The sequence below is a fragment of the Plectropomus leopardus genome, chromosome 20 (genome assembly GCF_026936395.1).
Source record: "Plectropomus leopardus strain MGB_pleo_1.0 chromosome 20, ASM2693639v1, whole genome shotgun sequence".
Lineage (NCBI taxonomy): Eukaryota > Metazoa > Chordata > Actinopteri > Perciformes > Serranidae > Plectropomus > Plectropomus leopardus.
The window spans coordinates 28712604-28725622 of record NC_142195.1 but is presented as its reverse complement, the minus strand read 5'-3'; the positions used below and the strand labels follow the sequence as shown (position 1 = coordinate 28725622).

The 13019-nt window shown below is 34.6% G+C and overlaps 2 protein-coding genes across 3 annotated transcripts; one reads left to right on the top strand and one right to left on the bottom strand.

Moving 5' to 3' along the window:
* Positions 1 to 1626: 1626 nt before the first annotated feature.
* On the bottom strand, positions 1627 to 8750 carry nudcd3 (NudC domain containing 3). Of its 2 annotated transcripts, none has more exons than XM_088071233.1 (6): positions 8383 to 8750; positions 6917 to 7272; positions 6628 to 6757; positions 5832 to 5975; positions 4621 to 4809; positions 1627 to 3474 (listed from the first exon to the last, which is right to left on the bottom strand). In XM_088071233.1, exons 1-6 carry the CDS (start codon positions 8578 to 8580, stop codon positions 3364 to 3366), a joined length of 1128 nt encoding a protein of 375 aa, XP_087927359.1. In that variant the 5' UTR covers positions 8581 to 8750; the 3' UTR covers positions 1627 to 3363. The 2 variants fall into 2 exon arrangements, with proteins under 2 accessions (XP_087927359.1, XP_087927358.1); XM_088071232.1 differs by having other exon boundaries at positions 6628 to 6760; positions 8383 to 8749.
* An 872-nt stretch (positions 8751 to 9622) lies between these two features.
* mrps24 (mitochondrial ribosomal protein S24) lies at positions 9623 to 12413 on the top strand. Its single transcript, XM_042481095.2, has 4 exons — positions 9623 to 9829; positions 10585 to 10662; positions 11241 to 11352; positions 11913 to 12413. Exons 1-4 carry the CDS (start codon positions 9797 to 9799, stop codon positions 12194 to 12196), a joined length of 507 nt encoding a protein of 168 aa, XP_042337029.1. The 5' UTR covers positions 9623 to 9796; the 3' UTR covers positions 12197 to 12413.
* Positions 12414 to 13019: the final 606 nt, after the last annotated feature.

Sequence of the window (13019 nt, the reverse complement as noted above, 5' to 3'; positions counted from 1 at the left end):
GAGCCTCTAAAGTCAAAGTTATTACTTTTTAAAGTCACAAAGGTTTAAATTTCCAATAGAAAGCACCTATCATGGATGCAGATTTATCTCAGAATTTGGGAAATAAATCTAATTGTTTAATTTCTGTCAGAAAGTCTGATGAAATAAATGTATGCGTGTGTCAAAGATGTTTTTTTTAAATAATCTAACGGCGTCAGTTAAAATGTCTCCTCTCGCCTGCGGCTGAGGAGACACGAGTCTCTCGTTTATAAACTGCTCTGAGTCAACCTGCACTCTCCGTCTCTCCGTCTTCCTCTCATCCCTTCATCATCATCATCATCAGCTCATTCTGTCCATGAGCCGAGTGGGACGATGAAGACTATAGATTCATTTATTGATGAACGTGTATGAAGCTCTGCACAATTGGTTGCAGCAGATAATTGTCTCTTTTTTTCTGAGTTTTCGGAGTGATGACAGGAAGACGCATTTTCCTTTTTGTCTGGCTGATGTTGTTCGTTTCCACAGTAACGGCGAACTGATTTATGAATTAATGAAGCGAGTGATCAGAGTCCATGAAAGCAGCAGAGAGATAAAAAGCAGAGCTGCAGCCACAAGACGAGCTCAGTTATCCAAAACCAGCATATGTGGGGACTGAAGTCAGCTGTTTTTAGGGACCGTTTGTTATTTATGAGAGGGGAGAAAGGTGGTGAAAAAGGGGAAAACATGTCAAATGATTTTTTAAGCATTTTTTCTTTTTTGTGTGTGTATTTTATTACTATTATTTTTTGTATTTTTAAACTAAATTTCTTGTTGTCTTGTTAATTTTTCCATTGCCTTTTCCCCATTATTATTATTATTATTATTATTATTATTATTATTATTATTATCATAGTATGTAATTCATAGTATATTTTTTAAGGGACTTCATTTTTTATTTTATTATTATTTATTTTTTGGATTATTGGAGGGGCGTAAATCTTTAAATTGCTATATTCTATGTACAATTTACATGCTTGTTATTCTTAAATAACATTTAAATTTCAGATGGTCGTCGAACAAATCATGTGCATTAAAGGCTTCTGTCAGAAAAAAACAACCAAATCTGGGCTTTTTTATTTAATCAAAATCACTTTATTCTACATGTCAAAAATAAACTAACCAGCATGCACGGCAGGAGTGAAAAACACAGGTTTTCACTTTTTAATTTTTTTTTTCTCTGCCGAATTTAAAGAAAACTTCTTTATTGTTTTTGTCCATTTTACTTATTAATATTTTTTCCATTTATTTCATTTTTTTCTTCTTGGCAATTTTCAAAGAAAAATGTGGCTGTTTTGGGGGGTGATGTTTAAGGAAAACATTTTGATAATTTTTTTCCTTTAAATTGTTTTGGTGATTTTTAAAGAAAACATTTTGGCTTTTTTTTGGTTATTTGGTGAAGGCATATTTTCTCCAAAAATCACCAAAATTACACCATTTATCGTTTGATTTTCCAGTTTCCGACGGCCTTTGAACACATTATGTGTTATTATACAGGTCTGTGTCACTGATTTCCATGACTTTTTTCCAAAACTTTTCTTGGCTTTTAAACTGCATTTTCTAAATCCCATGCCTTTTCCAGCTCTCAGCAGTGAAAGAGATATCAGTAAATCTGTGGATGCTTTTATTTTTGGAGCGTCACAACTATCAGGATTTGCTCGGTTCAGCCTGATAACATCTGGAAAGTCTAGAAAAGCTGCAAAAGATTCAACATTTCAGCAAAAGTGTTTTTTTTGTTTGGTTGTGAAGCAGCTGAAGTTTTAAACAGCAGCAGATCCCGACATCACGATGCTGCTAACAGTCCGTTCCCGTGTTTGAACATCGTCCGTCTGTCGTTATTAAGACAGATGACAAATAAATCAGAAAAGACGTCAGGACCGTATGTGACTGCGGAGGAACCGGAAAAAAAACAAAGAAAAAACACTTTGAGACAGATGAAGAGATGAAAAAGATTCATCTTTGCCAAAGTCTTCAGGCTGAAAGTGACAGATTCACCCGCGACAAAGACGCCGTTTACATCCGCCTGCTTTCATCAGCATAAATCATTTATGCTTAAAAAACAGAGGAAACAGCACAACGGTGATTTATCACTAAATAACTTTTTGCATTTGGCTCAGGTGTAAAAACAAAACGCAACAGAAACACTGAAGCTTCCGGAGAAGAGCTGAAAACATCCGAGAGACTCACATTCATACACGAAACTAAAATAAGAAATATCTACTAAGAAATATTTCCATCACATTTTACACCGTTTGAGGCATAAACGTATCAAAAGAGATGCCGGGTGTCTGCAGACAACTCAATTTAAGACTCTTTCAGTCATTTTTAACCCATTTTAAGATGTTTAAGATGTTTCATTTTTTTGGACAAATCACGTTTGAAGAATTGCAGATGAATGTTCATATGTGCAGTCTCGTGCAGAGACGTTTAATGCAGAAATATGGTTATTAAGAGCAAAGTTAATCCGCATTTAGTCAACAGATCAGTGCAAGTACAAGTTAGGTATTAGGTTTTTAGTTCTATAATATTAGTATTAGTTTATTTAATAATAATAATGATTATTATTTAATTAAATACATTGAATAATGAATTAAATAATCATAATAAAATATTATTTCTTTAATTCTAATAATGATAATAATAATAATAATTATTATTATTACTTATTTTTACTATAGTATATTTGTTTTTCAATTAGATTTTTTTAAAGATTTTTTTTAAATTATGTTTTTTTGGGGGGGTTTATTTGTAAGAAATTTGGACTTTCATGCATTAGAGCTTGACTAAATTTGACAAAATTAGAATAAAAGATGATTAAATCAAATACTGCAACATGTTTTGTGGCAGTTAAGGCTGCAAAAAAATCAAATTCAAGACAATTTAATGACTTTTGTGGCCTGATATTAATTCATAAACTTAAATTTAACACTTTTTAAGGAGCTGCAGACACCCTGAACTCAAAGATGTTGCCCAAAAAAGTTCCCTCCCTTCTTGGTTTACTCTAATCTTGGTGTAAATTGTTTAAATTTCGGATGCAAACCGTGCTACTGAGAATTAAAGTGAAAAATAATGACAGCATCACTCGTATAGGCACCGCAGAGTTATTAAATAAAGAGCAAATCCGTTAACAACACACATTTATCAGATTTCATTCTGCCAAAACATCAGAATCAAAGTTTGACATAATGACGCGTCCTCGTCTGTTTTATCGCTCACAAACGCAGCTTCACTTCTGCTCTTACGGTTAACGTCCAGAACAACAGAGCGGCAGGCGAACGTCCACTTTACCTCCTCCGGCTCTGCGAATGAACGGCGTTCAGTTCATATTTGGCCGTTTTCGGCGGCGCCTCAGAACTGCACGGCGCTCGGCGGGATGTCAAACAAGGAGGGGTCAAACTGCTGCCCTTTGAACGGCGAGCCCTCGGCGTCCCAGCCCTTCCTCAGCATTTCGTGCACCTTCTGCGGACAGAGACACACGGAGAGAGACGGTTAAATCTGACAATGTTAAAACCCCACAGTGCCATCTACAGGCGACTCAGCTTCCCGTCACTGAACACCCGAGCAAGTGATGAGCGTAAAAACTATCATTTTTATCAGCGATTTTAACCCCTTCAGCATCATAATATTCAGTGTCACCATTCCAGTTTTTCTGGGTCGGATAAATCCATCAGAGCGGTACGTCGCCTCTCTTGTAGATCATGCTGGGTTGATTTTCGGAGTCTCATTCCTCAGTAAATAAGCAAAAAAACAAAAGTAAAAAAAAAAAAAAAAATCATGCAAAAAGTGATGAATATGTATAATATATAATACTATTATATTGTATATAATAATGTAGATTATAAATATATAATAAATTAAAATTTTAAATATATATATGGTTATACTAATACTAATAATACTACTACTACTATTACTACTACTACTACTACTACTAATAATAATAATAATAATATGGGAAAAGGAAATGGGAAAGTTAACATGACATGGCTCCAAACTACAAGAAAATTACCTGAAAATGGCAAAAAAAATCATGCAAAAAGTGATGAATATATATAATATATAATATTATAATATCATATATAATAATGCATAATATAAATATATAATAAAATAAAATTTTAAATAGATATATGATTATACTACTACTACTACTACTACTACTAATAATAATAATAATAATAATAATAATAATACTATGGGAAAAAAGGCAATGGGAAAGTTAACAAGACATGGCTCCAAACTTAGCAAAAAAATTTGTTTAAAAATACAAGAAAATTACCTGAAAATAGGCAAAAAAAAAGAAAAGTAAAAGAAAAAAGAGAAAAGAAAATCACCAAAAAAAGAAAATAAATAAGTAAATATATATATATACACATTTTGTTCTGTAACCTAATTTTAAATATATATGATTATAATGTTAACAATAATCATCATCATCATCATTTTCTAATGAGTCAGTTATGTAGTTAAGTAAAAGTATAAAGTAGCAAGAAAATGGAAATACTCAGGTAAAGTACAAGTACTTCACAGTGCCTCTTAAGCTCTTGAGTAAAAGTATTTAGTTACTTTGTCACACTGCTGATGTTTGTGTCGAGTCCGTCTCACCATTTCGTGGCTCTGAGGTTTTCCCTGCAGCTTCTGATGGTAGTCGAAGGAGAGTCGGTCCAGAACGGCGTGCTCCTCGTCGTCAACCGTCGCCATGGAGCGCTCGCGGTTTATTTGGTTAATGTCGATCTCCTTTTCTCCCTTCAGCACGGCGTTCCACCAAACCTCCGACGTCTTACTGAGCGACAGCTGCGGGCCAACATCGGCACTCATCAGAAATATCAAACATTCGTTCATTTTCAGAATTTTAACCCTTTAAATGCCAGGTGTCAGTCATGATGACACTGTGTTTTCAGATGAAAAAAAACACAAAAATTTCAATATACTATGTGCTAAGAAGATTTTATTTCATTTTATTTATTTAGTTTTTTAATACCACAGCCTGGAGAAAAATAAAAGATTTTTTTAAGACTTCAAGAAGGAATATTACGAGAAAATAATTTATTGTTTAATTGTAATTATTTTACAAAATAAAGTCAGAATTTTACAAAATAAAGCCATAATTTTTCAAAAAAAAGTCTGAATTTTTATTATAGCCGTTGTCCCCGGTTGCCTGTGCTCTCGCCTGTTTTACGGTTTATAAAATGTTTATTTCCATAATAAAATATAACCTCTCGCGCAAAAATACGACTTTGTTCTTGTAAAATTACAACTTTTTTCCTCGTAAAATTATAACTTCATTTTTGTAATATTACAAGTTTATTCTCATAATATTACTACTTTTTTCTCTCAAAATATTAAGTCATTTTTCTCATATATTTATTTATTCGCAGAATAATACAACTTAATCCTCACAAGTTTATTCTCATAGTATTACTACTCTTTTTCTCATAATATTTCAAGTTTATTCTCAGAATTTTCCTACTTTTTTCCCTCAAATTATTAAGTCTTTTTTCTCATAATATTACGACTTTATTCTCAAAATTGTGACTTTATTCTCGTAATATTACAAGTTTATTCTCATAGTATTACTACTCTGTTTCTCAAAATATTACAACTTTTTCCCCATAATATTACGACTTTATACTCATAATATTATGACTTTGTTCTGGAAATATAACTTTGTTTTTTGTTAATATGGTCCTAATCCTTCATCGTGGGAATTCGATGATGATCAGCAGAAACACTGATTGTCGCCTCGCTGAAATAACGTATTTTCTCCGTATGTCAAATATGGTGAAAATGACGTCATCGTTACTGCGTTAACTCACGACCACGCAGCGTCCCGGCTCCAGACTCCACAGCGAGTTCTCCGTGTTGATCTTGTGCGTGAATTCTCCCTCCATCAGCGTTTTCTCTTCGGCTCCGTCTCTCACACACACCTGCATGCTGCTGGCCTGCAGACTGACGCGGACCTGAGGACAGCCGGCGGGACGCGACAGGTATGAGACGCACCGCAGTCAATCAATCAGGCAATCAATCAATCAATCAGTCAAATTTTATTTACACAGCACCTTCCAAACAAATCAAACGCATTTTAAAGTGCTTTACCGTTTGACTGAAGAGACGACAAACAAAAACGACATATGAAATAAGCAAAAATTGGCCTTGAAAATAAATAAATAAATTATTAATCACACCTGCTCCTCTGCTTCCAAAACAATAACAAGACATCTGATTAAAATGTGCTTAAAAAACAGACAAAACAAAACAAAATAAAATAAAATAAAAATGATATATCAAAAAACTCAAGGCAAAAACAAAACTAAACTACACTAAATAAAATAAAATAAAAATGATATATAAAAAACCCCAAAGCAAAACAAAAAAATACAAATGAAATGAAATAAAATGAAATGATATAAAATAAAATGAAATAAAACAAGAATGAAATGAAATAAAACAAAATAAAGCAAAACAAGAATAGAAAAATAAAATAAAATAAAATAAAATAAAATAAAAGAAAATAAAATAAAAGAAAAGAAAATAAAAGAAAAGAAAAGAAAAGAAAATAGTGACTGTAACATAAAAACCAGACTAAAAACATCGGTTTTAGTCTGCGTTTACCTGTCGGCCTTTAACGACGGTCTTGGGCACAAACACGCGGACCTCCACGTCGGTGTAGTCCTGAGACCAGCTGTAGTTTTCCCTCACGGCTCCGTTGTAACTGTCGGAGTCCGACTGAAACGTCTCCTGACTCCTGAGACAACAGAGACACAAACACAGGAACTAAAACGATTTTATACCACACGACAAAAAAACAGAAAAACGTTCAGACCAGATTCAACACACGGATTCACCAAAAACGCAACTAAACAGGGATTACTGAAGGTTAGAAACTCTGGCGGTCACTCACTGTCCTGCGGAGGTCGTGGCGGCTGCGGCTGTGTCTGCAGCTGCAGCTCTGTCTGCGGCTGCGGCTGCGGCTGCGGCTGCGTCCTCCTCCTGCTCTGTCTGCTCTGACGGACTGCAGCCGCCCCGCGGAGCGCCGACGGTCGCCTCTGAGGATGAAGGAGCTGAAACTGCTCCGGCCTCTGAGGGAGAGCTCTCCGTCTGCGCCTCCTCTGTGCTCTGCTGCTCCTGCTCCTCCTCTGCAGCCACCTCCAGCTCCTGAACTGCAGGAGGAGCAGCCTGGCTCTCCTCCCTCCTCTGCAGCGCGCTCTGCTGCCGCTCTCTGTCGTGCTCCGCCAGCTTCTCAAACAGCTTAAACGTCTGCAGACGGACGAAAACACACGGATCAAAAATACAAGAAACATTCTTAAAGCATGAAAGCGTTCTCAAATCTGAGAACACGCTTAACTTTGACACACGCCCCAAAATTATAGAAATGTCCAAAAACCCAAGGAATGTCCTAAATCCGAAAAATGTCCTAAAACCTTAGAAACGCCCTAAAATCCTCAAAACATCCCAAAACCTGAGTCCTTAAATCCAAGAAAAGTCCCAAAATCCTAATAATGTCCTTAATCAGAGAGTTGTCCAAAATCTTAGTAATGTCCTAAAATACTAAAAATGTCCTACAATCACAGAAACATCCTAGAGTCCTTAAAATGTCCTAGAAACATCCTAAAATCCTCGAAACATCCTAAAATCTGAGAGTCCTTAAATCCAAGAAATGTTCAGAAATCCTAGCAATGTCCAAATATCCTGAAAATGTCCTAACATACTTGAAATGTCCTAAAATTCCTGCAATGATTTTAAATCCTAGAAATGTGCTAAAATCCTTAAAACGTCCTACATCCTAGATATGTCCTAAAATCATAAGACCTTCCTAAAATCCTAAATCCTAGAAATGTCCAAATATCCTAAAAATGTCTTAACATACTTGAAACCTCCTAAAATTCCTGAAACGACTTTAAATCCCTGAAATGTCCCATAATCCTAGAAACGTCCTACACTCTAGATATGTCCTAAAATCCTAAAACCACCCTAAAGTCCTAAGGCCATCCTAAATCCTAGAAATGTCCAAATATCCTGAAAATGTCCTAACATACTTGAAACGTCCTAAAATTCCTGAAATTACTTTAAATCCCAGAAATGTCCCATAATCCTAGAAACGTCCTACACCCTAGATATGTCCTAAAATCCTAAGAACATCCTAAATCCTAGAAATGTCCAAATATCCTGAAAATGTCCTAACATACCTGAAACGTCCTAAAATGACTCTAAATCCTAGAAATGTCCTAAAATCCTAGAAACGTCCTGCACCCTAAATGTCCCAGTTTGCCCCCCCACGTGAAGCCGGTCTGGTGTCCCCGTCTTAAAGGTCTAAATAACTTCAGAAGTTGGTCCTCGTTTGTCTTTTGTCCTCGTTACAAACGTCACCTTGAACACCATCTTCTCCGCCACACCGGGAGGGAAGCCCATCCTGTCGTCGGGGCCGGACAGCAGCCGGTAAAAGTCGGTTTTTCGGTACAGAAACCCGAAATAGACCTGTAGAAAGTCCTGGATGTTTCCTACGTGCTGCAGGATCCCGAGCAGAGCGTTGTCGTACATCTCCGTCATCTGCAGCGGCGACGCCATGGCGGCTTTTACCGGTTCAACCACCGAGTTCAACCGTCAACGTGTCCGAAAGTACAACTCAGAGGCCGAAACGAAGAGCCGTTAACGAGAAATACGCGTTAAAAAACGAGCTGGATACCGTTTCTTTACCGCTGCTGCCGCGGCAATGACGACACGTCCGGTCACTGCTCTTCAAAATAAAAGCACCAACTGTGCAGACACGGAAAATAAAATGAAATAAAACTGAACAACAAATTAAAAAAAAAAAAAAAGAGAGAAAAAGTAATGCAATTAAACAAAATAGAATAAAATAACATAAAACAGAACAACATTTAAAAAAGAAATGCAATGCAATGCAATGCAATAAAATAAAATAAAATAAAATAAAAAAAGAAATGCAATTTAACAAAATAAAATACAATACAATACAATAAAACAGGACAAAATGTTTTAAAAATTAAATGCAATAAAATGATAAGGAATACAATAAAAATAAAATACAAATGACGTTAAATGATATGATATGAAACAAAACAAAATAAAAAAGAAATGAAATAAAAAATAAAATGATACAAACACAAAAATGAAAATGAATGAAATAAAATAAAAAAACGTAAAAACTAACTAAAATAAAATATTTTATTATGTATGCTTCAACATCACTAATTAGAAATATCATAATTTTAAAAAGTTATATATCAAAATTGAAAGTTAGCCTTTCTCTGAACTTTATTTTTTCTTCAAACTTTATTGATTTCCACTATAAACGTAGTCGAAAAAAGATATTACTACTACTACTGCTATTCTAAATAATAATAATAATAATAATAGTAATAATAATAATAATAATAATAATAATAATAATAATAATAATAATAATAATAATAATAATGTTTGTTACTATTATTATTAATAATATTATTATTATTATTATTAGCAGTAGTAGTAGTGTTAGTAGTAGTAGTATTTTTTTCCTAAATTTACTTTTTCTTTTTCCGGTTGGTACATGTCAGCAATCGTCCGGTGGAAACAGACGCCTGACAGTCGGATAAACAGTTCCACTGCACAATCATAAATTACCGTATTAATATTAATTAAACCGTTTTGACACGAGTCATAACGCTGTGAGCGTGTCAGTTTGAATCAAATATTAAAATACCAAACATATAAACTTTATACCGGAATTTAAACGCGCTGTAATAAAGCGTCGTCGGCTCTTTTTTCCGTCCAGAGAAACATGGCGGCGTCCTTGAGCAGCGCGAGGCTGCTGGTGAGTAAAATAACATAAATTTAAACATTTGATGTTTGAGAAACGTTTCTGTAGTTTTATTTAGTGTAGATGTCGGTCAGCACATTAACGTTTGGAGAAGCAGGCTGGAGGCTAAACTGCGTCCTTCTGCGGAGGCAACAGACGCAACAAAACACTTAAAAACGTCCTAAAAAAGATACATAAAAATAAAATAAAAAACCAAAACAGACGACGAATACACGATATATTTGCTTTGTTTTACCTTATTATATTTTATTTTATTTCATTTGTTTATTTTACTTTTGTTTTTTTTAATAACATTTCATTTTATTTTGTTAATTCTGTTTTATTGTTATTTATTTAATTGTTTTATACGTTTACAACTTATTACTCTGTGGTTTTGTTACAAACACAAAAGTATTTTAGTGTTTTTTTTTAATTATTTTAGCACAAATTTTTTTACTTAAAACACTCTCATAATTTTATTTTTATACATTTTTTTCTTATTTTTTCTCATTACTTTCTTATTTTAAATTTTCCCTCTTAAGTATTCTATATAATATATAGTCATATGCTATATTTTAGGCTTTACAATGTAAATTGTCATTTTAACACACCCTCCCCTGCCCCTCCTGAGGATGTGGACCAAAACTTTATTTTATTTTTTTATTATTTTTATGGTAGGGGTATGTGCTGACTGACATCTCGTTACCACGTCAAAAATAACCTGAGCGAGTTGTGTTAATCTGAAGGTGTTTATTCTGTTTCCTCTGCAGAGCGCTTTAGTTCGGTCCGGCTCTTTGTGCAGCTCCTCAGGAAGCAGAGCGCTGCACGTCACTGCAGCGTGCTGCAAGGTAACCTCCGACCTCCACAGTTATTCATGTTTCCAACATCTGAAGTCCGCTCTGCCAAAACTTTTTAAATACTAACTTCTGTATTTTTACACCTAGACCCTGTTTTCCTGAGTTGTTTTTTCTTCTAAGTGTTTAAAGTTAGATTAATGACACCAATATCGACAGATTATAGGCCAATATTTGGCTTTTTGCCGATTATCTGTATCTGCGTTTTGTTTTAATGATCTCAGATGAAATTAATTAAACAAAAAAGTGCAAATAAAGTGTCAGAATCAGAGGAACTTTTTAATTATAAAAACCTCAGGGAGCTATTTTTAATTTAATATTTTTTTAATTTAAAGTTTTGTGTAGAAGTTTGTCATATTTCAAATTAGCAATTTTAATTTTTATTGAAAATGCATATTGGTCTCATTAATTACTGACAATCTTTATCAGTATCGACTGAAAAAAACAAAATATCGGTTGACTCCTAATTAAAGGGAACTTTCTTTTTTTTTTTAAACTTTTTTTAGCTTGAGTTTAACACGAGTGAAACAAATTAATGATCTCAACCAAAAAATTCAACTTTTGTTTTTCAGAACCGAGCAGCTCGTGCGCGAGTTGGAAAAGGAGACCGACCTTTGACCTACGAGGAAGCACTCCCGCCTCATCAGATCGCACACCGCAAAGGATGGCTGTCGCAGCACACCGGTGAGCACGACCGCGCTCGACCAACTCGTGATATAAAATAACATTTTTATCAACGTTAGCGTACTCGCCCGCCATGTTTATAGTTAAAAGTTTGATTGCTTGCTGCAGCAGATAGATGCAGATACGAAAATGTGCAGCTACAAAAAACAAATCAAAATAATAAAATATAGATTTTTTTACAGCAAATTTTTGACAGTTTTCATGCTTCCACGGGAAGTCGTGTGTCGAAATTTCACAATTTCGCCGCTCCAAATGACGGTTTTGGAGGGCCGTTCGTGTGCTCGTAACTTAGAAATACGATATTTCGGAGGAGCACGTGAAGGCAGCATAAATTCCTGTAGGAACTGAAAATGCAGATTGTTTAAAGACACGGTGACATCTAGTGGATTTTTTTAGTATAACACGCTGAAACTGGTCAGTAGAGATAACTCAATCCGGTTAAATTCGACACATTTTCACTCAAAATATGCTCCAAAAAAACAGTTTAGCAGACTTTAAAGGTAAGATAGCTACATTTCCGAGCTGCGCGTCTCAAAAACTCTCCTCCCCGTCTCCGCCAGGTAACCTGAAAGGCGAGGACGGCGCAGCTGAGCGGACCATCGAGGACATTTTCATCAGACGCTTCATGTTCGGGACCTTCCACAACTGCCTGGCCAACGAGATCGTGATCAAAAGACGCGGAAACGTGATCGTCGTGTGCGCCCTCATGCTGCAGAAGTTACTGCCGCAGAAGTTTTACTTCCTGATTGGCTACTCGGAGACTCTGCTGTCGCACCTGTACAAATGTCCCGTCAAGTTAGAGGTTCAGACGCTGCCGGAAAAAGCTGTGTACAAGTACCTGTGATGCAGCTGTAAAGTACTTATACTGAGTGTTTCTGCTACACAAATAATATAATACCACCAAGATGGATTTTGTTTTTGTATTAAATCTTATTCACGTCTCCATTCATGCTTCTTGAAATTGACTTATCATTTTTCAGACTTTTTCAGCGTTATTGCTTTTGTGCAACAAACTGTGAAAATTAAAAAGAATACAAAAATAATAAAGACGCAATCATCTGTGTGCAACTGAAAGTGTTCAACAAATATAGGTTAAATATACTCTGTGTTTATTTTGCAGCCCGGGTCAGCGTGTTTTAACGGTTATTTATATTTGGAAATGTCAAAATGAAAAATTAATTAAAATTAAATTAATTTCATTAATTAAGCCGCTTGAGACCCGAGCAAAAACACGTGAAGAGGGAAACAAGCAGCTTAGCAAATGATCCGAAAATCAGCAAGAAATTAGTAAATTACAATAAACTGAATATTTGAAAAAAAGGCCTCAAACAAGCAACAAAAAACACTTTCTTTTTTCTGTGACATAAATTTAAATATTAAATTAAAGACAGTTATTCATATAAAACTTTCAGTTTTTTATATTTAATTATTTTTATAAAATAATATATTTCCTATGCCTGAGTATTTTTTAAGACTTTTGAAAGATTAATTTAAGCCAATTTAATACCAAATAAGGCCTTATTTTTTAGATTTATTAATTCTTTTAAGACTTTTAAGCATCCGCAGGAACTCTGTACAAGATACTTCAAAGTTAGCTAAATATAGATTTTATACATTTTCGTGCGTTAACTTTAATCAGTGCAAAGAAAATTCACATTATAATAACA

Bases quoted from the DNA above. Each gene is read 5' to 3' on its own strand.
- mrps24 (XM_042481095.2), top strand. From the start codon at position 9,797: ATGGCGGCGTCCTTGAGCAGCGCGAGGCTGCTG. The intron at 9,830-10,584 runs GTGAGTAAAATA...TTTCCTCTGCAG, and splicing joins TGAGCAGCGCGAGGCTGCTG to AGCGCTTTAGTTCGGTCCGG. The intron at 10,663-11,240 runs GTAACCTCCGAC...TTTGTTTTTCAG, and splicing joins TCACTGCAGCGTGCTGCAAG to AACCGAGCAGCTCGTGCGCG.
- nudcd3 (XM_088071232.1), bottom strand. From the start codon at position 8,580: ATGGCGTCGCCGCTGCAGATGACGGAGATGTACGACAACGCTCTGCTC. The intron at 7,273-8,382 runs GTGACGTTTGTA...GTCCGTCTGCAG, and splicing joins CGGAGAAGATGGTGTTCAAG to ACGTTTAAGCTGTTTGAGAA. The intron at 6,761-6,916 runs GTGAGTGACCGC...CTGTTGTCTCAG, and splicing joins GCCACGACCTCCGCAGGACA to GAGTCAGGAGACGTTTCAGT.